Raw genomic sequence first — 23,653 nt, 5'->3', positions numbered from 1 at the left:
GATTCTATGATTCTATGATTCTATGATTCTAACCTTTGCCTGATCATTAGGATTTTGTTCAAAAAAGTGCCACACTGCACTCTTCCTACAATGGAAGACATTTTGAGGCCTTGCACGCTGTGCTAATTTGACCGTCTGGCCCAGCTGTCCTGCAACTCTTTTGGTTTTTGTAACCCGTTTTTGGACTGCTACGGGCCAGCCAGATAACAGCTGTTGTGATGTCGATGCCTGCTGTGGATCCTCCTCCTTCTCCTCCTCTGAGCTATTGGCAGCGGCACCCTCTTCCTCCAATGGATGCCAATCTGGGTCAACAACTGGGTCATCCATCACCTCCTCTTCAATTTCATGTGCACCTTCCTCTGTGTCACCGTGTAAGGTGGTATAGTATGTGGGAAGGGGCACCTGAGTTTCATCAGGGTCAGATTCTGGCTCAGTACACTGCGAGGACAATGTAGTGCTCTGAGTGAATGTACCAGCAGAAAAATCTAGCAGTGACTGTGCATCAGTGCACTCCATGTCCAATTCATCTTGGACTGGGGAATTCACGATTTGACTTGATAACCAAGGCATGGTATGTGAAAAGAGCTCCATGAAGTAATCTGTAGTGTGGCCTGCCACATCCTTCACTTTTGGTAGGGGTGAAGGACACGAGGAAAGGTGTTGTTCCTGACCAGGAGCCTCCACTGACGACTCAGTGCTTTTATTTTTTGAAACTTCAGAAGAGGAGGCAATAGAGCTGGAGGCTGTGTCAGCAATGTAAGCCAAAACTTGTTCCTGAAGCTCCGGCTTTAAAAGCGGTTTACCTACTCCCAGAAAAGGGAGCCTTCGAGGCCTTGTGGAGCCAGACGATGACGCAGGCTCAACACCTCCTGCCTTAGGTGCTATTGTGCTTTTGCCACTACCAGCAGATGCACCACCACCACCATCAGTACCAGCTGGCAACCCCCGCCCACTTCCACGGCCTTTTCCACCATACTTCCTCATTTTTGGGAAAATGTACCCAAAATACCACCAGCTATATGGTACTGTAAAACAAGGTACAAGGTGTATATAGTATTGGGGAGAATTTGAATCTCCCTAGAGATTTTAGGAGGCTGAACTATTATCTCAGGCCCGCTATAGATTACTTCAATTTAACAGGCTGAAATTGACTGGTGTATGACAAGGTACAAGGTGTATATAGTATTGGGGAGAATTTGAATCTCCCTAGAGATTTTAGGAGGCTGAACTATTATCTCAGGCCCACTATAGATTACACCTCAATTTAACAGGCTGAAATAGGCTGGTGTATGACAAGGCACAAGGTGTATATAGTATTGGGGAGAATTTGAATCTCCCTAGAGATTTTAGGAGGCTGAACTATTATCTCAGGCCCACTATAGATTACACCTCAATTTAACAGGCTGAAATTGGCTGGTGTATGACAAGGTACAAGGTGTATATAGTATTGGGGAGAATTTGAATCTCCCTAGAGATTTCTAGGAGGCTGAACCATTATCTCAGGCCCACTATAGATTACATCTCAATTTAACAGGCTGAAATTGGCTGGTGTATGACAAGGTACAAAGTGTATGTAATATTGGGAAGAATTTGAATCTCCCTAGTGATTTTAGGAGGCTGACAATGATTCTCTCAGTCCAAATATGGCAGCAGGCAGCCTAAAAGCAGGACTGCTGCACACAAAAGTGTGGAAAAATGAACGCTTGGTAACTGTGCAGAAAAGAGGAAGAAAAGTATTTTTGCTTTTAAAAAAGCAGTTTGCACAGCAGTGTGCAAACAGCAATGCAGCTATCAGGGAGCCTTATAAGGCAGCCTAATAACCAACAGAACTGATGCACAAAAATATATCCTCCCCTGTCACTGCACACAAACTGTTGTGTTGTACAGTGAAAATCACTACCAGCAGAAGCAGTTTTTTTCTTCTTCCCTGCCTAACGCGCTCCCTTATTCAGAATCAGCAGCAGCAACCTCTCCCTATGCTAAGATCGGCAGAAGTAAGATGGCGGTCGGCGTGCACGCCCTTTTATAGCCCCTGTGACGCCACACAAAGCAAGTCAATCACTTGCATGCCCTTCTCAAAGATGGTGGTGACCGCTGCCCATGTCATCGCGTTGCCCACAGTGTGCGTCCGACATCATTGGCTGAAAAAGGGTGCTGGAAGCATCATTTGAAACGCGACTTTGGCGCTCTGGTCGCCGACCTCATGGCTGACCTCACACTATGGTCGGGTTTCGTTTCATGAAAACCCGACTTTAGCGAAAGTTATGAATTTGACCGAACCGTTTCGCTCAACTCTAGTTGGCAGTCATATTCTTTTGTAAGGCTTTCAAATTATTTCACATTACACAAACTATGATATATTTGAAAAAAATATAAAAAATGAATATTTGAACAGTTATTTAGCTACATTGCTAAATCAAATTGTTTTTAGTATTTGATTGTCTTACTATATGGTATAGCCTAGGGATGAATTGAGCAAAACTAATCTGGAATTATAGACAGAGGAAAATTAGTAGTTTGTCCAGCATTCAATTTCCAGATAAACTAGACATAAAACATTTTCACAAGTGTGTAGATACAAGTGTAGTTTGCGTAAATTTATGAACAACGCCAAAACATTTCTGTCTACATAAAATAGTAAAAATTAAAATATTTCCTTAATTGACGTTTCACACATGTTGTTAATATCTTACAGTATGAGCAATGTCATATGTAATATTTAGGAACTTCGAGAGATATTTTAAACCCCACCACTCATAATATGTCTGCTGCGTCCCAACATTTTATCTAACACCCCAGTGGTTAAGGGTATGTGCACACGCTGTGGAATGCTCTGCGGATTTGGCCGCGCGGATTTAGTAAAATCCGCAGGTAAATCTGCAGGTCAAAAGACCTGCGGTTTTACCTGCGGATTAGCCTGCGGTTTTTCATCTCCACAATGGAGGAGATGGCAAACCACAGCGGAATCCGCAGAAAGAATTGACATGTCAATTCTTTCTGCGGTTTTGAAACCGCAGCAAATCCGCATGTAAAATTCCGCAGCATCTGCACAGCGTTTTTTCTCCCCATAGGTTAGAATGCTACTGTACACCGCAGCAAAAACTGCTGCAGATCCGCAGCGTGTGCACACACCCTAACTCAAGGATTTTGTAAACATATATTTATTTTTTATTTATTTTACTCATTTATATAGTGCCATTAATTCCGCTTTACAGACATTATTTGCACTGTCCTCGAAGGGGCTCACAATCTAAAACAACAACCAAACAACCCTTCAAATGATGAACTCCCAGAGTAACTGATAGGTAAAGAAAAAGCACAAAATCCTAACTAATCAGCAAAGTATTAGTACCAAAATAATTAGTCCCATAATAGTTTAGTTTTTTGATCCATGTCCTCTCTTTTTTTTCTTTGGTCTCCCAATTTTCCAAGTCTTCTCCCCCTCTCACACTATCAGATTCCCACTGCAACAGTTGCATCCCACACAACACAGTAGTTCAGCAAAGCCACATTGCGGCTCCCTGCTTGGAGTGTAGCAGAGCACCTTTGGTGGCTCCCTGCTTGGAGTGTAGCAGAGCACCTTTGGTGGCTCCCTGCTTGGAACACGAAATGTGCTGGGAGGCGGGTGGAGTTAGAATACATAAAAGAGTGGGAAGGTTTAGGAGTTGAGTCAGTTCAGTTCAGTTGAGTCTAGTTCAGTTCAGTTCAGAGGAGTGAGGAGAGAAGATCCTTGGGAGAGGGATGGAGGAAGGAGGTGCTGCAGCAGATCTCAGTGACCTGGGTCTGCTGGCACGGGAAAGGAAAGAAGGAGAAAGACATTGAACAGAAACCTGATCTTCCATAAGAAGGAGAGACTAGATCAGAACGTAGGATTAAAAGGGAACAGAGGACGTGGGTTAGGAGAGAACCCTGCCTAGAAGTTACAAGCGCAAGGCCGAGGCCCGGTCCCCGAGGTTGTATGGATACTAATGGTCCTACAGTAGACACCTGTGGAGTAGTGAGCTGTAAATGCACTACTCCCATCTAAGACTTGAGGGCACAACAGCAACTTGGATAGTGAGCCGGGACTCAGGAGTGAGGAGTCCCCGAAGCAGGCTACAGCTGTCTGCCATACAAGTATAGTTCTTGGAAACATCTGTCAAGAGGAACTCCAGTGTAAATCAGTACTAGGAGTACTTCACACCAAAGGCGCTATAAGAGGAGACGTTCGGAAAGGCACATGTTGGCGGAGTGTTGGAAGGGAGCATTCCATCTGACCTGGAGGTTGACTGAGTCCCTGACCCGGAGGACACAGCACGGAGGCAGGCACCTGTGTGTACTACAGACTGTGAGTAAAGCTTTGGAACTACATGCTCTGGTGTCCTCCAATTATTCCTGCGCTAACACACCCTGTACCACTACATCTGGGTACTAGCTTCTACACCGCCTGTGCCTCTCCTCTACCCCTACATCTACACTGCCCTGGGACTACAGCTCCACCTGTGGGGAGCTTCACCATCTTGGCTGCAACACACCACCAGTCCCAGAGGATCTGCATGCAGCGTCGGCTTAACATCTCACTTGCCGAATACCACAGGTGGCGTCACGAACTATTCATTCAAACAACTACATTTCACCATTTCAATTCCCCCATTACGTGGGCGCCCAGGGCCACGGACCGGGTCACTGCTGCTGTGACACATCCAGCTGACACCGGCCCGGTACCGAGTACCCCATAGCCCTGTGAGGGCGACCCAACTTGGCGTTACGAACAGGATGACGAGACCCGATGCCATCGGGTTCTGTGTGCCTAAGACTTAAAGTTTTTGAAAATGTGCAGAGGACCCAATTTAATAGACTGTAAAATGAATGCTAAAAATGGCCGCTGGTGCGGTGAAGAAGGGCGTGACAACATGGGAGGTCCTAAGAAAAGACCGCGAACTGTCCTGGGCCTCCCCTGCCTGAAATACTATGCAACAGCAACATGGCCCACCCCCCGAGGGGTTCGTATACTGGCTTGGTATGGAGGAGCTGGAAGAAGACGCCGCCCCAAGAAGGAGGAGCGAAGCCAGTGGCAGGAAAGGAGCCGAGACAGGAAGAACGCCAGAGCACCATCTTGGAAAGAGAAGGGAGGAGGCCTGCGGAACGCAAGGAGGTTATGCTGGACCTCCCTGGCGCCATGGCTGAAGGCTCCAACCCAGTGTCTCAGATGAACCGCCAGCAGCTGGAGGACGAAATAGCCCAGCTGACGCGCCACTTGCAACTAAGGCAGGAAGCGCTATGGACCTTAAATCTGCAGCGCGCCCAGGAGGGGCCTACACCTTCGGTACCTGCGACACCGGTACCTGCCGCTGGATCTTTTCCAGGCAGACCCTGTGGAGCCTGTGACTGCTGCCATACGACCGGCAGCGTATATTGTTCCCTCTCTGCCGCCACCACCGGAGGAGTTGTACAAGGCCCTGGGAGCCGAAGCGGAGGAAGAAGAGCTCCCGTCCGGACCTGACGTGGCCACGCAGGTCCCTCCAGAGACCCCTGTGGATCCGGAGCTGCCATTGGCTCCCCCGCCGTTCCCGGTATCCCACCAAACGGCGTCCATCGCCACTATGCCTGCACCAGAGCAGAGGCCGCACCGCCAGGAGACTCCAGGTATGTCTGATGCCCCTACACCTGGGAAGGCCTTGGGGTGTACCGCGGTCACAGCGGCTGGCCAGGTCGTGTTGGATCTGGTCTGGGACCGGGATTCCAGTCCCCCGGGGAGGACACCGGAGCCCCTAATGGTGGTGCTGCGGTACACAACGAGCCGGGATCGGTCTCAGGAAGAAAGGGAGGAAGATGAAAATTGGGCTAGCTGCCAAGCGACCATACGTCAGCTGGCAGCCGAGCAGTGGGCGAGGGAGCAGTGCAAGTTGGCTGTGCTAGGCCCTGATTTGGACCGGAAAGAGCAGGTCCGTGCCGGTCACTACGGCCCCCGGGACTCAGCAGGTTGGGGATACGTTTTAAATGTGAACCACGTGAGGGGGTTCGGCTTCATCCATGACCCCAGCCGAATCTCCGATCTGTTCTTCAATTGGAGGGATGTGGAGTCACACTTGAGGAAGGGGCACCCTGCCAGAAACCTATACCCGGCAGATCATGTGACGTTTACCAGACATGAAGGATTGAGAGGCTGGTATGCAATGAATATCAGACGGGTCCCGGAGGATCTCATCAAGACCTGCAGGCAAAAACCGTCTACTGCCCCTTCACCCCCAGTGATTACTAAAACAGTGTTTGTGCCTACCCCCATGTGCCAAGCTGGATCAACACCAGTCCTGCAGAGATCATGAACGCTGAATGGTCCAGAACTGTTATTGTAAATAGTTGCACCTCTTTAGGTGCCCTCTCTTGATTTTACATAGACACTTTGCGAAGATAACGTCTACCTCATCTGGAGCATGACTCCAATAAAAGGACACTGCAAGAGATCCCGGCTGGGAGCGGTGTCCAGCAGTTACAAGAATTATTGAAAGTTTTAATGTGAAGTATTTGATAATGTGTCTTATGATAGCTTTCATATAAGATGTAGGAATGTTTTAATAAAGAGATGAGAGATTTGAAAAAAGAATGAAGATTTGGAAAATGTAGGTGATGAACCAGGTATCAGCGGTTATCACTTTAAGCTAATGACAGAAAGGTAGAAAATGTGAAAAAGGAAAGATGAACAAGAAATAGGTTGATGATGAAACTTGCACTTTTGAATTAAGACTTTAGATAGTGAACTAAGAATTGTTTGCAACGTTCAAGAATGAGTGTCTCTCATATTGAGTAGATTAGATAAGAAATGTTTATTAGCAATATACAAATTTGTATGTTCCTGTATTGTCAACTTTGTTTAACTTGCAGCCCGCGGACGTGCTGTGTTTAATGGGGGGGAAATGTGGCGCCCCTGAGGATTCAGTTGCCGCAGAGGTACTGCACCTCCTCCTGAGGTGTGGTACCCCACCATCCAGGTAAGTTGGAGGCTCCTGACCATGCTCCAACACTTGCATCCCACACAACACAGTAGTTCAGCAAAGCCACATTGCGGCTCCCTGCTTGGAGTGTAGCAGAGCACCTTTGGTGGTTCCCTGCTTGGAGTGTAGCAGAGCACCTTTGGTAGCTCCCTGCTTGGAACACGAAACGTGCTGGGAGGCGGATGGAGTTAGAATACATAAAAGAGCGGGAAGGTTTAGGAGTTGAGTCAAGTCAGTTCAGTTGAGTCTAGTTCAGTTCAGAGGAGTGAGGAGAGAAGATCCCTGGGAGAGGGATGGAGGAAGGAGGTGCTGCAGCAGATCTCAGTGACCTGGGTCTGCTGGCACGGGAAAGGAAAGAAGGAGAAAGACATTGAACAGAAACCTGATCTTCCATAAGAAGGAGAGACTAGTACGGGACGTAGGAGTAAAAGGGAACAGAGGACGTGGGTTAGGAGAGAACCCTGACTAGAAGTTCTAAGCGCAAGGCCGGGGCCCGATCCCAGAGGTTGTATGGATACTAATGGTCCTACAGTAGACACCGGTGGAGTAGTGTGCTGTAAATGCACTACTCCCATCTAAGACTTGAGGGCACAACAGCAACTTGGATATTGAGCCGGGACTCAGGAGTGAGGAGTCCCCGAAGCAGGCTACAGCTGTCTGCTGTACAAGTATAGTTCTTGGGAACATCTGTCAGGAGGAACTCCAGTGTAACTCAGTACTAGGAGTACTTCACACCAAAGGCGCTATAAGAGGAGACGTTCGGAAAGGCACATGTTGGCGGAGTGTTGGAAGGGAGCATTCCATCTGACCTGGAGGTTGACTGAGTCCCTGACCCGGAGGACACAGCACGGAGGCAGGTACCTGTGTGTACTACAGACTGTGAGTAAAGCTTTGGAACTACATGCTCTGGTGTCCTCCAATTATTCCTGCGCTATCACACCCTGTACCACTACATCTGGGTACCAGCTTCTACACCGCCTGTGCCTCTCCTCTACCCCTACATCTACACTGCCCTGGGACTACAGCTCCACCTGTGGGGAGCTTCACCATCTTGGCTGCAACACACCACCAGTCCCAGAGGATCTGCATGCAGCATCGGCTTAACATCTCACTTGCCGAATACCACAGGTGGCATCACAAACTATTCATTCAAACAACTACATTTCACCATTTCAATTCCCCCATTACGTGGGCGCTCAGGGCCACGAACCGGGTCACTGCTGCTGTGACACATCCCGCTGACACCGGCCCGGTACCGAGTACCCCACAGCCCTGTGAGGGCGACCCAACTTGGCGTCACAAACTATTCATTCTAACAATTACATTTCACCATTTCAATTCCCCCATTACTTGGGCGCCCAGGGCCACGGACCGGGCCACTGCTGCTGTGACACATCCCGCTGACACCGGCCCAGTACCGAGTACCCCACAGCCCTGGGAGGGCGACCCAGGTGCTCTACCTCTTGCCTATGCGAACTGTGCACACTTTGAAAAAAGACTGCTGAATGCCTGTGGTTAACCAGCTCTTTCTTCCAGCTGCAGGCATTCAGCACAGTGATGGCTGGGGCACAGGCACTCATGGGAGAAGTGCCAGTGACTGACATCGCACACCCCTCTCTCTGCCTGCGACCCGATCATCGCTCCTTCCCTGCACTCAATTATATTTTCATCTGTCAGATGCGCATACAATAGATGTCAGCACCGCCTGGGACAGGAGCAAAGGAGCTGTCATCAGCCTCCTGCTCTGCCGTGAACTCCAGCAAGACAAAGTCCAATCTGCATTTTGATGTAGAAGGCGCACTCAGATGTCGGATGGCGCAATGCAGTGACATCATTGTCCCGCCAAGCACCCACTGCTGTACTTCATAGAAGAGATGGTGGATGGGGAGCCTGGATTGGGAAAGTCTAAGCTTTTTTTTAAATTCTTATCTTAATTGACTATGAAATGAGGGGCTTTGTTGGGTGGGGCATAAAATGAGGGACTGTGCTTCCATTACCGCTCTATACCAGAAGACTACAAGGACGTTTTTTCCTCTGCTCTGGTATCAACAAATGCGACTTCAGCAAAAGTTAGATATTCACACTTCTCTGTATGGAGGACATGTGTCAGCTTGGATCAACTAAAAGAGGTGTGGTTGCGCTAGAGCCTCTTTTGCTACGCTTACCTGGCATCTCCATTCCGTCTTTTAAAGCTTCTTTGCTACCGTGACGCAAAACTCTTTTCCCACATCCTTGTAGATAACTTACGTAGAGGTTTCTTTTTCTTGGTTGCATATATTTTTTTTTAGTCCTTATTTTTTAGTAGTTTTCTTATTAACAATTGGGCAGACTTGGAAGCACTCACAAGAGATTCTCTTTCCATCTGGCTTCCTTTGAACGACTTCCACATGACACCACACTTTTTCCAATCCATTCTCTAGCTCTAACCTACAGATTCCTCTGAGCTTCTGCTGGTGACAGCCCTCCTGGGCTTCTTCTTTTAGCTGTAGCTCACCAGCTGTAAGAAAGTCTGAGCTTTGCAAAGTCTGAGAAGACTCTGTAGACAATCCGTCTTGAAGCAGGGACTGAGGTTTATCAGAGAAGGACAGAGCTGATACAGAAGACATGTTAGCTGAAGCATGAGGACACACACAGATGTCCAGACAAAAAAGCGGCAGCCCGGAACTAGGGTATAGGGGCTTTTTATATATGGTTAGGCAAAGGAAACTACATACTGAAGAGAAAGGTCTATAGATTGTAGAACAAATCATTCAATGATACAACATGAGAATATTTACGAGCATTGCGGCAAAACTCATTATAATCCTATAGGTCTCCGTTTTCCTTCTAATTCATTATTGTTGTCATCACTGACATCTCTGGTCTTTGAAAGTGCCTGAACTGACATAACTCTTTGACAACTAAGCTTCTATATCAATTCAACATATTCACTTCTCACTACCATTAGCCTGTTCGTTGGGCTCTCCATTCATGTGTTGTGACTGTCACATGGCCGCGACACATGCAGCTGTGGCACCGAACAGCTGATTATCGGGAGCGCTCCAGGTATCCGGGTTCCCGATGCAGCTATTTGGTAAGCACTATAGCTATTCGGATACAAACTTATCTGAAGCTATTTGTTCATCCTTAACTACCATATGTCACCACTTACCAACCACCACGAGCCACTGCACCTATTCTAGTTTATCTTTCTTTGGACTTCTATATTTAATAGTGACACATGTTATTTATGTCTCGACACTGGGGACAACTTCAGAAACTGCATCTTATCAGCTGCAAAGTTGATAGAGTTTGCTACAGTTTGCCCAGAATGGCTGCTAGGCACAACATGGCTGTTCAGTATATTATGGCTGACCATTCTATTACAGATTTCATGGCCATTGGCAGAGAAGTTGTTACAAAAACTATTATAGAGGGAGACTTGCAAAAGAAAGTTCATAACAAAAAGGCATTTTGGATACTGGCATTAGATGAAAGATACCCCTCTGGCATGAAGCTTTGTTCAGATCTTGCATATATTTATTGAAGATATATTCTTATCATAATATTTCATTATTTTTTTTTTACAGTATGTCCAACTTTATAGTGGGATTGTAGCAGAATTTTTTGGATTTATTCCATATTAGCTTGTTCATTAATTGAACCCAGTTTGGGTTGGGTTTCCCAGCTAATTGTCTGAATACAGACACATATATAAAACAGAGAATTGACTAACATTTATGCCATGATTAAGAACTACTTGCATGAGAATTTTTTCAGGATGTCTTGTTTTTAAACTTGTGTGTTTTTCTATTTTTTTTAAATGGAACCATAAGATTTCTTTTTTTATATGAAGATTGAGTGTTGAACAAACTACCAATTTTTCACAGACTTCGTAAGCATCCTCCCCAACCAGGATTCATTGTTTGCGCACCTCTTGAGAGTTCGTCTGTTTTCAATATTTTCATACATGAGGTGAGCTGAACAAACCTCCTTTTTCGTTCTATGATTAAATATGCTGAGCATTTTCTACAGACATTTCAGGTCACATTATAAAATATGTGCTAAAGCAAACAACCTTCACTGTCTAATTTACACACCTAATAGAATGGACTGCAAGCTACACATTCTTAACTTGTACTTGTTCAAAATATTTATTAACTTAATTCTACGAATCTTTTCCATGATATAAACAAAACAGTTAAAAGCAAAATAAATCTAAACCAAATTGTAAAACTAAAAATGTTTGTCTTCATAGTAGCAGCTTGAATGTCTGTCATGGTTAGGACATGGTTAATGTCCTGTTCTCACAGGGTTAACTTTTGCCGGCCTCTCTTTGGATCTGGGAGGGGTATTTATACTCACTCCAGACAAGGACAGCTATAATGTCAGCTATAATGTCAGGAACACCGCACTGCACTTGCTCACTGAGCCAGTGCGCATGCCCTGAGTACAAAAATAGTGCTCAAAGATACCTGTGGAGCGGGGCAGCAGCGGTGAAGATGCGTGCTTCAGACTAACAGGGCCTGAAGCATGTGACTGCTGGAGGCGTGACCAAAGCTCCACAGAGCTAGGAGCTAAAGGAAAACTCCTAGAAAGGTAACTGAGGGACAAGTTACGAAGGGGCATAGGCAGAGACGTAAACCAGATTAAGCTGGGGTCAAAGCACGAGATAGCACAACAATACCAAAGGGTTAGACAGAACGGATAGTCAGGACGTAGCAATAGATCAGAAAACCAGAACGGGCAGTAGGCGGTACAATAGGGACAAACTGTAACGGAGTAACGATAGCCAAGCCAGGAGGTAAGAACCGGAGAAGACGATAGTACCCAAACGTGAGACAGAGAACAGAGTGAGGGGACAGACGAGGTCATACATGGGAATCAAACAAGCAATGCAGTATACAAGCACACCAGGAGTCAGACACACAGCGAGAATAACAGTATAGCTGACAGGAAATCCTAGTCTGGAGTGAGTATAAATACCCCTCCCAGATCCAAAGAGAGGCCGGCAAAAGTTAACCCTGTGAGAACAGGACATTAACCATGTCCTAACCATGACAATGTCATTGTGATTCAGAGTTGATTAGTCCATTAGTTCAAGAAAAAATAAAATGATCCCATAATCAGTTACAGCTATAAAGCAACTGTCAAGAGTATGAATCAAGTGTTATGGTATGAGTTTGCCCTGGTATGGTATTGAGGTGAGAGACGTTAAAGGCTATGGACACCTCTGACATGGAAAACTATATATTTTTATATGCGTTTGTAGATACCTTTAGTTAAAAACAAAACTACAATCTTCATTCCTTCATTCATTCTCAACCCAGCCACTACCAGTTTACAACCTGCTCCACGTTTCTCTTGTGGGAGTTTCCATCCCAGGAATACATGCTGGATAAGAACTCTGTGTATATAGTTTAAGTATCAGCATAGCTCTAATACTGAACTTCTTTAATCTTTTTGTGCTTTTCTCTTTGTCTTGTCTTTTCTTTCCATTCTTTCCACTGCACCTGCACTATCCCTGAGACCACAGATACTTTCTCTTATCTCTACATAAGTTGAGATATGTGTATAATCACCTCGCCTACCCAACTGATATCTCTAATTCCAGTTTTACATATTTGACATATGGATCACAATGTCTGGACTGGCAACATATTACTTGACCAAAATTCAACAGCCTCACAGGTATATATGTATGAATCAGTTGAAGGAAAAAGGAGGGAGAGTGGCACTTCCAGCTGCTCAAATATCAATCAGTTGAGTTTGGGTCAGACAGCTGGTCCAGATTTCATAGTACGTACTTGGACAGTGAATGATAGACTGTGGAACTAGCCTTACACTTTGATAAGGGAAGGGCAGAACAGTGAGAGCCATCAGAACCAGGTGCAGAAGCTCTGATTTGAATTGGTTTTGAAAAGCAGGCAGCTAGATAAAGGACTTGCAGACACTGCAGCAGCAAAATGCTTAAAATATAATGAAGACTAGTTGGAAAGTTGCTTAACTTTACATTTAGGAAGCAAATGAATATTGCAAAAAATCTACATGAAAGTGTTCATAGCCTTTAACCATTTTTTCTTTTGCAGATTGTCAAAATTCAAAAACTGCAATGACTCGAGTTGTTTCATAGAAATTGGTGTTTGTGACTTTGATTTTCTATGTTATATGGGTAGTATCAGTCTGTCCTGCAAACTTTTTACACCATACAAAAAAAGATAATTGGTTTTCAAGAGGATTATTGTGTATATGAGAATGCATATGACATGGTATGAAGCTTTAGAATCTGTGCATCAAAATTCATCGGAGATATCTGCACCAGAAGATTCTAGTTTTTCCATCACAATGCCATTAGGTTCCAGTAGTGTTTTCCTTTTGCTTTCTTCCATTTTCTGTACTTCTGTAGCTTCTTCCATAGTGTTCATAAGTGGTTTTCCAAGTGTTTCCGGGAGCATGAGTGTTAAAATACCAGTAACTAAGGCCATGATGCCTACAAGTAGCTGAGAAAATACAAATTAAATGTTACTTTGGGCTAATATAGTATGGAAAGCCACCATAAAGTTACAAGGGCAAATTTATTAAGTCCGCCATCTCATGTGCCAGTGTTAAACTATACCTCACTGGAGCTAAAAAGACAAAAAATTAAATCTACTGCTATGAAAACCAGGCACACTTCGCAAACAAACTTGGCACAACCCACAATTTGCATAAAATTTTTGCTCAGTTTAAACAAAAAGTGGCAAAAATTGATTGATGACTTCCCTCCGTAAAAGAAAAATGAGAAAGTCACATAACATTTTTAAACCATAGAAATATGGAAGAATTAACTCCTGTGTTATTGTGATATATTTGCCAATAAGGTTAGAGGAGTCTAAGAGCCTTTACCTGTGGCATGAATATCCATACTTCTGTCAGGTAAACGCAGAATGGAGCAACCACACTGCCAATCCGACACATCATGCTCCCGCTACCAACAGCCAAGGATCTACAATGGCAAGAAAAAGAACTGCTCAAAATGACACCAGATAAATTTTGTAAGTAACATCTTAAAAGATAATGTCATCTCCAAAATTCCTTTTAGACTATCTATACAGTGATATGGATGACTTCACCCCTACAACAATTAAACTAGCACTCCACCTGTTCCTGGTACAGTGTTTCGTAAAAAAACTTTTAATCTATATGCAAATAATGGGGCTTCGGTGCATCAATGGAGTGGCCATAAACTGGGTGCATTGTAACTTCCCCTCAACTGACATCTTGAAGACTGCCCTAGCTTGTAATGGACATCGCTCACTCCTAGACCAAACACTGCCCTGCTTGTATGGGCACTGATGCTGGCTGTACTGGCCGCGAGCACACAATGTATGGGCGCGTTTCCTTTGTGGTTCCTTTATGCTGATGATGCTCATACACCAGGAAGTATAGCAAATGGAGTCCGCAGAAGTGCCTGGCAGAACAACGCGCCCAGCCACTTTTTGTGCGCAGCTGGCAGAGCCAACATCATAGTGTCACTGCGAATGCGCACTTACTCTGGGCAGTGTTCGCTCTAGGAGCTAGAGTTGTCCTTCACTAGTTATGGCAGTCCCCAAAAAGCAAAATAAGGAGGGTAACAATGCACCCAACTCCTGGACATGTCATGGGTTCACCATTGCCCCCTCATTTGCATATGGATTAAAAGTTATTTTCACAAGCTCTATAGCTTTAACAAGTACAGTGCTAGTATGATTTTTATAGGGGGAAAGTCTGCTATATCACTGTACAGTTACTCTAAAAGGTATTTGGAGGGTGATAGACTCCACTTAAAGCACCTGGGAAAGGTCAAAGACCCCCGGCATATACGCATTGAAGTACCTTGCTCTGAACCTCAACAGATCAGAGAAGTAGGCCTGTGCAGGAGCACGATGCCGAGGAGACTGTGTGAATGATGTAGGGACACGTCATCCACATGAACCAAGCAGGACGACGGCTTTTGCAAGAAGATGGGAGACGCCGGACCAAGACCAACTGCACCACTCGGACCGAACCACCCCTCAAGTGGGTATAATAAAAGTTATTTTTCTTCTCTTACAGGTCAGTTTGGGGACAGATATACAGCATTATAGAATGCTGTATATCAGCCCTGAAAGGTGATGGCCATTTCTCATATCGGCTAAAACTGGTGACAGGTTCCCTTTAAGTATAAGGAATACTTCATAGGTTATACCAGTCTAGCAAATCCTCTTACCGTATGACTGTTGGATATAGTTCCGCTGTGTACAGGTAAATTAATCCAAATGCAATACCTATTGAAAACTTTCCTGCCATGCTCATAACAATGGTTGCTGTATTGTATTCCTGTAATACAAAAAAATGGGTTAGCCTCAAACGTATGTGTTAAAAGGGTGGAGTTGTGTAATATGTCCAATAAAGATGTTGTTTATTCATGCCTTCAATCTGTCCCAGATTGAGCAGGATGGTTTTACTGTGCTGGCAGAAATGTTCTATCACAGCCTGCTTATTCCTGACATCTTACTTCCAAGGAATTCCAATGTGCCTATTCTCCTGAGGACTTGGCTCTAGCTGGTGAAGAGACTAGAGCATGAAGAAAGTAAGTATTGTATTTTCTGAGTCCTAGTGACAAGGTGCTATGAAATTTTTTTTCAGAGGCTACTGAGGTCATTCATTTGGGACATTCTGTTTGGCACTGCTAAGGGTCACTGTGAAGCATGGAGGAATTTGTCATAACGTGATATTCCTAACACCGCCACATGTCTCTCTATTGACATGGGAAGTCCAGGGCTGGTGACGAGGCCCAGTTGATACCTTGGTTTGTTTGCTTTCATAATTCCTGCTCTTAACCCTAAGGCTATGCTCACAAGTGTTGTTTTTGCTGCTTTTTTATGTTAAGTAAAAGCTGCTTTTTACAGTAAACAACAAAAGTGTCAGAGACACCGCACTGCACTTGCTCATAGAGCCAGTGCGCATGTCCTGAGTACAGAAGCAGTGCTAATAGATACCTGTGGAGCAGGTCAGCAGAGGTGACCATGCGTGCTTCAGGCTAATAGTGTCAGGGTCCAGTCAGCGCTAGAAGGTAAAGAAGCATAGGACCTGCGGACACTGAAACTGAATAATCTAGCACGGGACCTATGGTCATGTGAATGCAAGGAGGTGGGGCTTAGCGTCCTGTTTACAGATAGGACAGGACACCATACAACAACTCAGAGTCAGGCAAAACAGAGGTCACAGCAGTACGGCAAACGAGGTACAGGAGGGACAAACAGACGGGTAGTCAGACAAAGCCAAAGGTCATACACAAGAGGGCGACATGGTACCAAGGGGACAAGCAGAGAGAAGTCGGGTCACAAGCAGAGAGTCATACACGATAGGTAGCGCAGTACAAGAGGGTCAGGCAGAACTCGTAAACGGGGACAGAACCAGATCACAACCGAACAAGCAAGCAAGATATCAGGCACAAGGCACACGTATACAAGAGGTCACTTAACTCAGCCGAGGGCAGGAGTATAACTGACACCGGACCCAGGTCCAGTGAGCACTAAATAGCCTCCTCCTGCCAGAGAGAGGCAGCACAATTAACCCATAGTCTAACCAGGACGGGTCAAAGCGAAATCCCGTCCTGGATCATGACAAAAAGCTATGAGATTTCATAAATCTCATGCACATGCTTGTTTTTTTTCCTGATTGAATTGGTAAACTGCAGCAAGTCAATTCTTTTAGTTTTTTTGCAGCCTTTTTTTCACTCAGAAAGAAATGATTAAGTACAAAAAAGCAGCAAAAAATATCAGTTTTTGCAGCATTTTAATGAAAAAACCACAGGTATACAAAGATGTGAAAACCATTAGTTTAGTGATCTTACCCAAGTTTAACCCCTTTCCAAACTGAAACGTAACTATACGTCCCTGTGAGCCAGGTCTAATTGACCTGGGACGTATGGATACATCCCGGTGATATTGCGTGTACAGGGGCTGTGCGCTCGCGATCGCCGCTGGGTGTCTGCTGATTCTGACAGTTGACACCCGACAGTGCCAGGAGCGGTCCTGCACTGCTACCGAAACTTTAGCCCACTAAATGCTGAGATCAAACACGATAGCAGCATTTCGGGAGCAGGCAGAGGGAAGACTGGCCCTCTGCCTTTGGATCGGAGACCCCACGACGTCATCGCGGGGTCCAGATCGTTGCCTTGGTGACCTGATGTCATCCGGGTAACCAGAGCTTGGAAAGTTGCTGATCATGCACAGTGGGAAAAAAAACATTAAAGTACACATATTTGGCATCATTGCTTCCAGAACGACCTGACTTATAAAACTGTCCCACTAGTTAATCCCTTTAGTGAACACCATAAAAAAAATTAAAAAAACAATGCGTTATCATCATACCGTTGAACAAAAAGTGAAAAAAAATGCAATCAAAAAGATGGATATAAATAAACATGGTACCACTGAAAATGTCATCTTGCCCTGCAAAAAACAAGCCAATCATACAGCTCCATCAGCAGAAAAATAAAAAAAGTTATAGCTCTCAGAATTAAGCAATGCAAAAATATTATTTTCTGTATAATAGTTTTTATTGTGTAAAAGTGGCAAAACATTAAAAAACAACATAACTGTGGAATCTCTGCAATCGTACTGACCCGAAGAATAAAACTGCCTTATCAATATTACCACAAGCCCTCACATAGTAACATAGTTATTAAGGTTGAAGGAAGACTTTAAGTCCATCTAGTTCAACCCATATCCTATCCTAACTTGCCCTAACATGACTCGGTTGGCCAAAAATTATAGCTCTCAATATGTGGGATACAAAAACTAGTTTTTGCAATAAAAAGCGTCTTATAGTGTGTGACAACAGCCAAACATAAAAAGCCGATATAAATCTGGTATCTCTGCAATCGCATTGACCCAGAGAATAAAGTCGTCTAATCACTTATACCACAGGAGGAACATCATAAAAAATAAATAAAACCGATTCTTCGCCTGTTTTGCTCATTCTGCCTCCCAAAGATCGCAGTAAGACTCGGCGCACATTTATCCTGTGTTCTGTGCAGAGCGCTTACATCAGGGTTTCTGTGTAAATCTCTGAATTACGTGATTCAGACAGGAGCCCCAGAGGAAGATTCCCTATAATGAGGCAGATGGAGGCACTGTGGACGCCATAGGAGCTGGCGGTGTCCATCTTTTTAGGATTGCATAAAAGTGCAATCAGTCACAGTTTTGTGCACTACAAACTACACCTCTCAATGAATTCTTCTAGGAGTGCAGTGATCATATTGACACCACGGATGCGTGACAGAATTTTATACCATTGGGCAGTGAAGAAAAAATAACTATTTTTACCACCAAAATTTTGTTTTAGCCCCATATTTTACATATGTGGCTGTACAGTTCTACTTAGCCATATGGAGAGACTCGGGAGGGACAGAGCGCTATTTGCCTCCTGGAGCACAGATTTTCCTAGAATAGTTTGTGGACTCCATATACAGAGCCTCTAATTGCTAGAGGAGCAGAATTCCCCCTCAAGTGGCCCCGTTTTGAAAATTGTACCTCTTTGGGAATTCATCTACAGTTGTAGTGACAATTTTGACTCCGGTGCTCTACGCTGGCCACTTACTTTTGGATTTCCATCTAAATCTTTGAGTGACATGACACATAAAACCCCTGACAGATCCAATTACTATAATGAGAAATGGAACATCCAGATAAGTCCCCGATGCAGGAAGAGCCGCTCCAGCCAGAGTACCGTGTACTAGTAAGGGCCAATGGCTCCAGAACAAACTGTGCTACTGCTAGGAGGCAGGGGTAGATGACCGTTTGATTGCACAAATATGAATCAGAAACTTCTTTCAATAATGGAAAAAATTTTTATGACAGTAACTTTTACATTGAGTAGAGCAGGATAGATAGCATGTATACCTCTGGAATGACCATAATCGCAACACAAATGGCAGTGCTGAGTAAAAGGAACGGAGCCAGCGTATTTCTTCTGCCCAGTTTGTCCATACTAAGACAGCAGACAATATAGGATGGGATTTCCACAGCACCTGCAATATAATGTTTTGCAAATATTTTATTTATTAATTGAATATGTATAAATGATAACACATAAAGAATTAATATAGACATAGGCAGTACAGTTTAGTCCTTTCATGTGGGATTTTGGTTAACTCCATAACTCTATTCAGTAGTACAAATTGGTGTTAAATAGAATTTATACATGCAGGAAGGAAAATTGTGAAATGTATCTTTTCTATAACCTGCAGGTACTACATGAGAACTGTTATGTTGTCTGCATCTGGCATATATGGCAGCTTATAATTTGATATATATGACAAACTGATAATACCTGTGAGAAAAAGGTTTAAATATTCATTTCCTCCTAAGTTGACAGAGTTTAAAGCGAATACATAGTATCCCAAACTTCCAGTAAACCAGGCGAGCCAAACAGAAATGGTCCTTCTTGCAAAACTGCAGTTGTGAAATAGGGCAAGCACATTGTGTCTTTTGGGGGGTTGGGTATCATTTCCACTAAGCTCACTTGTCTCCTCCACAGGGCATAAATCTGAAAGCTGGCATGGAGTGCTCACTTTGTTCCACTTTTCCATTGTAGCGATTACATTTTCTACTTCTTTATATCTTCCCTGGGCATGAAGCCAGAATGGAGTCTCTGGAAGCATCCAGCAGCAGAGGACAAATGGCAGGGTGATGACAGACAGAATTATTTGATATATCCACCAGGTACGCACCAAGTAACCAACAAAAGCCACAACCATAACGCCAACAGCAAAGAAAGCATGAATGTGTATTGATGCCCAGGTGCGAGCCTTTATTCCTATATATTCTGTCACATAAACAAAGACCACAACTAGGTATCCACTGGATGCCTGAAAAGATAGAGAACAGGATTACTCTTTATGTACAACCAACTATAAATAAACATTATTGAGGGCTTATTCAAATCACACAATGTTATTTGTCTGAATATTAGTTTGAGAGTATTACAGTTCTGCTCTACCACTTCTGAGTTATACAAACTAAATTACTTTCATGGAGGCCTGTTGTGAGCTCATTTTCTGGTTCACCTTTGGTGTCCGATTAACTACCTCTGCTGGTGAAAGGAGGTGGTGAAGCTGATTTGGATAGGAGAGACCTGCCACCTGAACAGATGGATTGCGATTGGACATCAGGAATCTCTGAGTGGATATAAGGCAGCCGACGCCCTGTAGGGTTGCTGGTGATTTTCTCCTGCTCTGAGGTCTGGCCTCCAGTTCAGTTCCTGTCTTCTAAAGCTAAGTTTTGCTCTGCTATTGTTCCATGAGATTGTGTCTGATTTACTTAGTTTTGTGTTCAGCCAGCCCCGGCTAGGGCTGTGCTGAATTTCCATTTTTGTCCCTGATCGGTTTAATCTCTTTTGTTGTCCTCAGAATATATCAGAGTGCTGATATAGGGATTTTGAAGTCTAGTGACTTCAGGGCCCTTTTTCCTATCAGACGTGTTGGGACATTTTTGGTAGGGTTTTTGCAGATTGCAGCCAGCATCTTTTCTGTCCTATCTAGTTAGTTGGGCCCCATCGTTTGCTCTGCCTGTCTTTCTGTCTGTGTTTGTGTTTTCATCTTTTTTCACCGACAATACATGTTGGGGGCTGTCTATTGCTTTGGGGTCTGCTCTGGGGCAGTTTAGATTTCCCCTTTCTTTCTTTAGGCTTATTTAGCTCTCCGGCTGTGACGAGGCATCTAGGATCATCGTAGGAATGCTCCACGGCTACTGTTAGTTTTTTTTTCTCTTCTTTTTTTTTTCTTAAAAACTTCTTTGGCTGAACACAAAACTAAGTAAATCAGACAAAATCTCATGGAACAATAGCAGAGCAAAACTTAGCTTTAGAAGACAGGAACAGAACTGGAAGCCAGACCTCAGAGCAGGAGAAAATCACCAGCAACCCTACAGGGCGTCGGCTGCCTTATATCCACTCAGAGATTCCTGATGTCCAATCGCAATCCACCTGTTCAGGTGGCAGGTCTCTCTCATCCAAATCAGCTTCACCACCTCCTTTCACCAGCAGAGGGAGTTCATCGGACACCAAAGGTGAACCAGAAAATGAGCTCACAACAGAGGCCCTTGTTGGAAAACAAAAAGTATCGGTGTTTGAAAACTTCCTGATCCCAATTTTCCTGGAAATAATCTGTCATGACCGTGTTGGGAAGCCCCATACACATCAGCTCATTGAGTGAAGAAAAAAGGATCCAGCTCCAGAAATCCCATAAAATGAATGTTTATTGAAAATTCTTAATATCCATTATAACAGCATAGTAGCCACTAACCCTATAGGGGGGAGTTCACACTGGCAGACATGTTTCAGACCCCAAGGTCTTTAGTCATTGCATCCCATATTGTCCTACCCATCGACCTTGTATACCATTTCCTGAGTGAAACAGCTGATTGAATTCAACCAATCCTATATCACTGCTATAAATGAGTTGAAAAAACATTGATATTCCTGCTGCACTGCTGGCCTGTCTGTGCCTCGGATACCTGGCCTCAGTTGAGTAAGCTGACTTTTTTTCCTTTTTCTTGCTACATCAGATCGTTGGTTCATCAAACCAAAATCAAGTTTAATATAATGTGGAGGTTGCAGCTTTGAATTGTCAGATGGATGAAGGAGCTTTTGAAGTTAGGGCCCCATTACATTTAGCGATGCACCAGGGATCCTGACAACGATATGACCTGGTCAGGATCGCTAGTGCATCGCTAAATGGTCGCTAGTGAGCTGCCAAACAGGCAGATCTCAGCAGCGTCGCAGCAGCGGTCGTTACTTACCTGTCAGACGTGGCGATGATGATGTCCTCCGCCCGCGTCCACGCGTCGCTCGTCGGCGCCAGCAGGAAGTCCAGTAGGAAGCCGCCGCTGAGAAACGGCCCAGGACGTTCTCGAGCGATCAGCGATAGCCAGCGCGGGAGCCGGTCGGAGGTAAGTATCACATGTAGCGATATTGCTAGTGATATCGCTGCTGCGTCACAAAATCGGCGACGCTTTAGCGATATTGCTAACGATATCGCTATGTGTAAAGCCCCTTAAAATCTGGGAGGATGAAGTGTAGTGCAAATAAGGGGATAGATAGGGTAGACAGAGAGTGTGAGACAGTAGGGTTTAATGAGGATTTAGTGGAGGCTGGGATATGCAAGGAAAGTAGTGAGGGGAGTAGGAGTAATAAATGTGTAATAGTCTGCTTACAAATGCAAGAAGCCTTGCAACAAAGTGAATGAATTTTATAGAATCTTATGTCAGCCACAGATTACGACATGGTGGGCATCACGGAAACCTGTCTCGACTAAAAGTGTTGGAGAAATGCTTATTATTGTATATATTGCATCAACGACTTTTTAGAGGTTAAAATGAATATTCATTGCTCCCCCGCCCATCTCTCGACAACTTTATTGACGTTACTGCCAGTCATAGACACTGCCAGCTATCACGGAGTGCTGCAAGAACAGGCAGTGTGTGCTGGTGTGATGTCCTATGATGTCCCGCTTTCTGAATGTGGCTCGTTGTGGGACATCGATGTGGATTATGGTGGATCCATTAATCTACGGCAGACCGGTGTAGGATTTTTTTGGGGGAAATAAATTGGTAAAAGAGGGTGTCTGTTTTTTATTTTGTTAAAATAAAGGACTTTTCTGCTTGTGTGAGTTCGTGAATTTTTACTTAAAGGGTTAGTAATGGGAGTGTCTGACTGTCAACTCTCCATTACTAACCCCAGGGCTTGGTGTCAGCACCAGCTGCTGACAACAACCCCTAATCCCATTACCCTGATTTCCACCCCACCAGGGCTATCACAAAGAGCTGAAACAGGGCACCAGAAATGGCACATTTAATGTGATGTGTCAGTTCTGGGGCAGCTGAGAGCTGCTATTTTTAAGCAGGGAAGGGACCAATAACCATTGCCCTTCCCAGGCTGATAATATCAGCCAGCAGGACCCAACACCATTTATTTTGTTTATTCCTAGAAAGCTGCGGAATATCTGCTAGCTATTTCTCTATCTCTCTGTATCTATCTATCCATCTACCTATCTATCTATCTATCTATCTATCCATCCATCCATCCATCCATCCATCCATCCATCCATCCATCCCTGTAGCTATCTCTTTTACTAATCCTTTTTTCCAGCCAGCTTTAAACAGCATTCATTGCTGTACAAAAACGCAGGTAAAAAACACAATAAAAAATGTGATATATGTGCAATGTGTGCACATAGCCAGGAGACTTTAAGGTTACTGGAGTCCCCAGGTGCTGGGACTTCTGGAGGCTGCAAACTAAGGTTACCATAGTTCACAACCTTCAGGAGTTCAAGCAGCTAGGAACTCTAGTAACCTTAAAGTCTCCATTACTGAGCCTCACAGTTGCGGAATCGCTGTAGTGCATCGGATTTTTTACAAATCACAGTTGTCATCAACCCCAAATTCTATTAGCCCGATTGGCACCACACAAGGGCAATCAGAAAGAGCTGAGATTTAACTCCAGAATTGGAGTCTAATGTGATGTGCCAGTTCTGTGGTGCCTGCAGACTGGTATTTTTAGGCTGGGATTGGGCCAATAACCATGGACCTTACCGGCCTCAAAGTATCGGCTCGCAGCTGTCTGCTTTGTCTTGCCTGGTTAGTAACAATAGAGGGGACCTCACTTCATTTTTTAAAATGTTTTATTTATTACTAAAA

The 23,653-nt window shown here is 44.4% G+C and overlaps 1 protein-coding gene across 1 annotated transcript in view; it reads right to left on the bottom strand.

Annotated features, from left to right (window-relative positions):
* Positions 1-11,290: 11,290 nt before the first annotated feature.
* The window catches only part of SLC22A16 (solute carrier family 22 member 16), a 165,560-nt gene continuing 153,197 nt past the window's right edge, over positions 11,291-23,653 (bottom strand). Inside the window, exons 4-8 of the mRNA XM_073576007.1 lie at positions 19,290-19,827; positions 18,860-18,987; positions 15,178-15,287; positions 13,836-13,935; positions 11,291-13,450 (exon numbers count right to left, since the gene is read on the bottom strand). Of these exons, the coding sequence (XP_073432108.1) occupies positions 13,244-13,450; positions 13,836-13,935; positions 15,178-15,287; positions 18,860-18,987; positions 19,290-19,827 (1,083 nt within the window). The 3' untranslated portion in view covers positions 11,291-13,243. The remainder of the gene's footprint in view (positions 13,451-13,835; positions 13,936-15,177; positions 15,288-18,859; positions 18,988-19,289; positions 19,828-23,653) is intronic.

The sequence above is a fragment of the Dendrobates tinctorius genome, unplaced genomic scaffold (genome assembly GCF_039654945.1).
Source record: "Dendrobates tinctorius isolate UK_male_01 unplaced genomic scaffold, ASM3965494v1 ptg000046l, whole genome shotgun sequence".
Taxonomy (NCBI): Eukaryota; Metazoa; Chordata; class Amphibia; order Anura; family Dendrobatidae; genus Dendrobates; species Dendrobates tinctorius.
The sequence above is the reverse complement of the archived record's forward strand: the minus strand, read 5'-3'. Positions and strand labels throughout refer to the sequence as shown.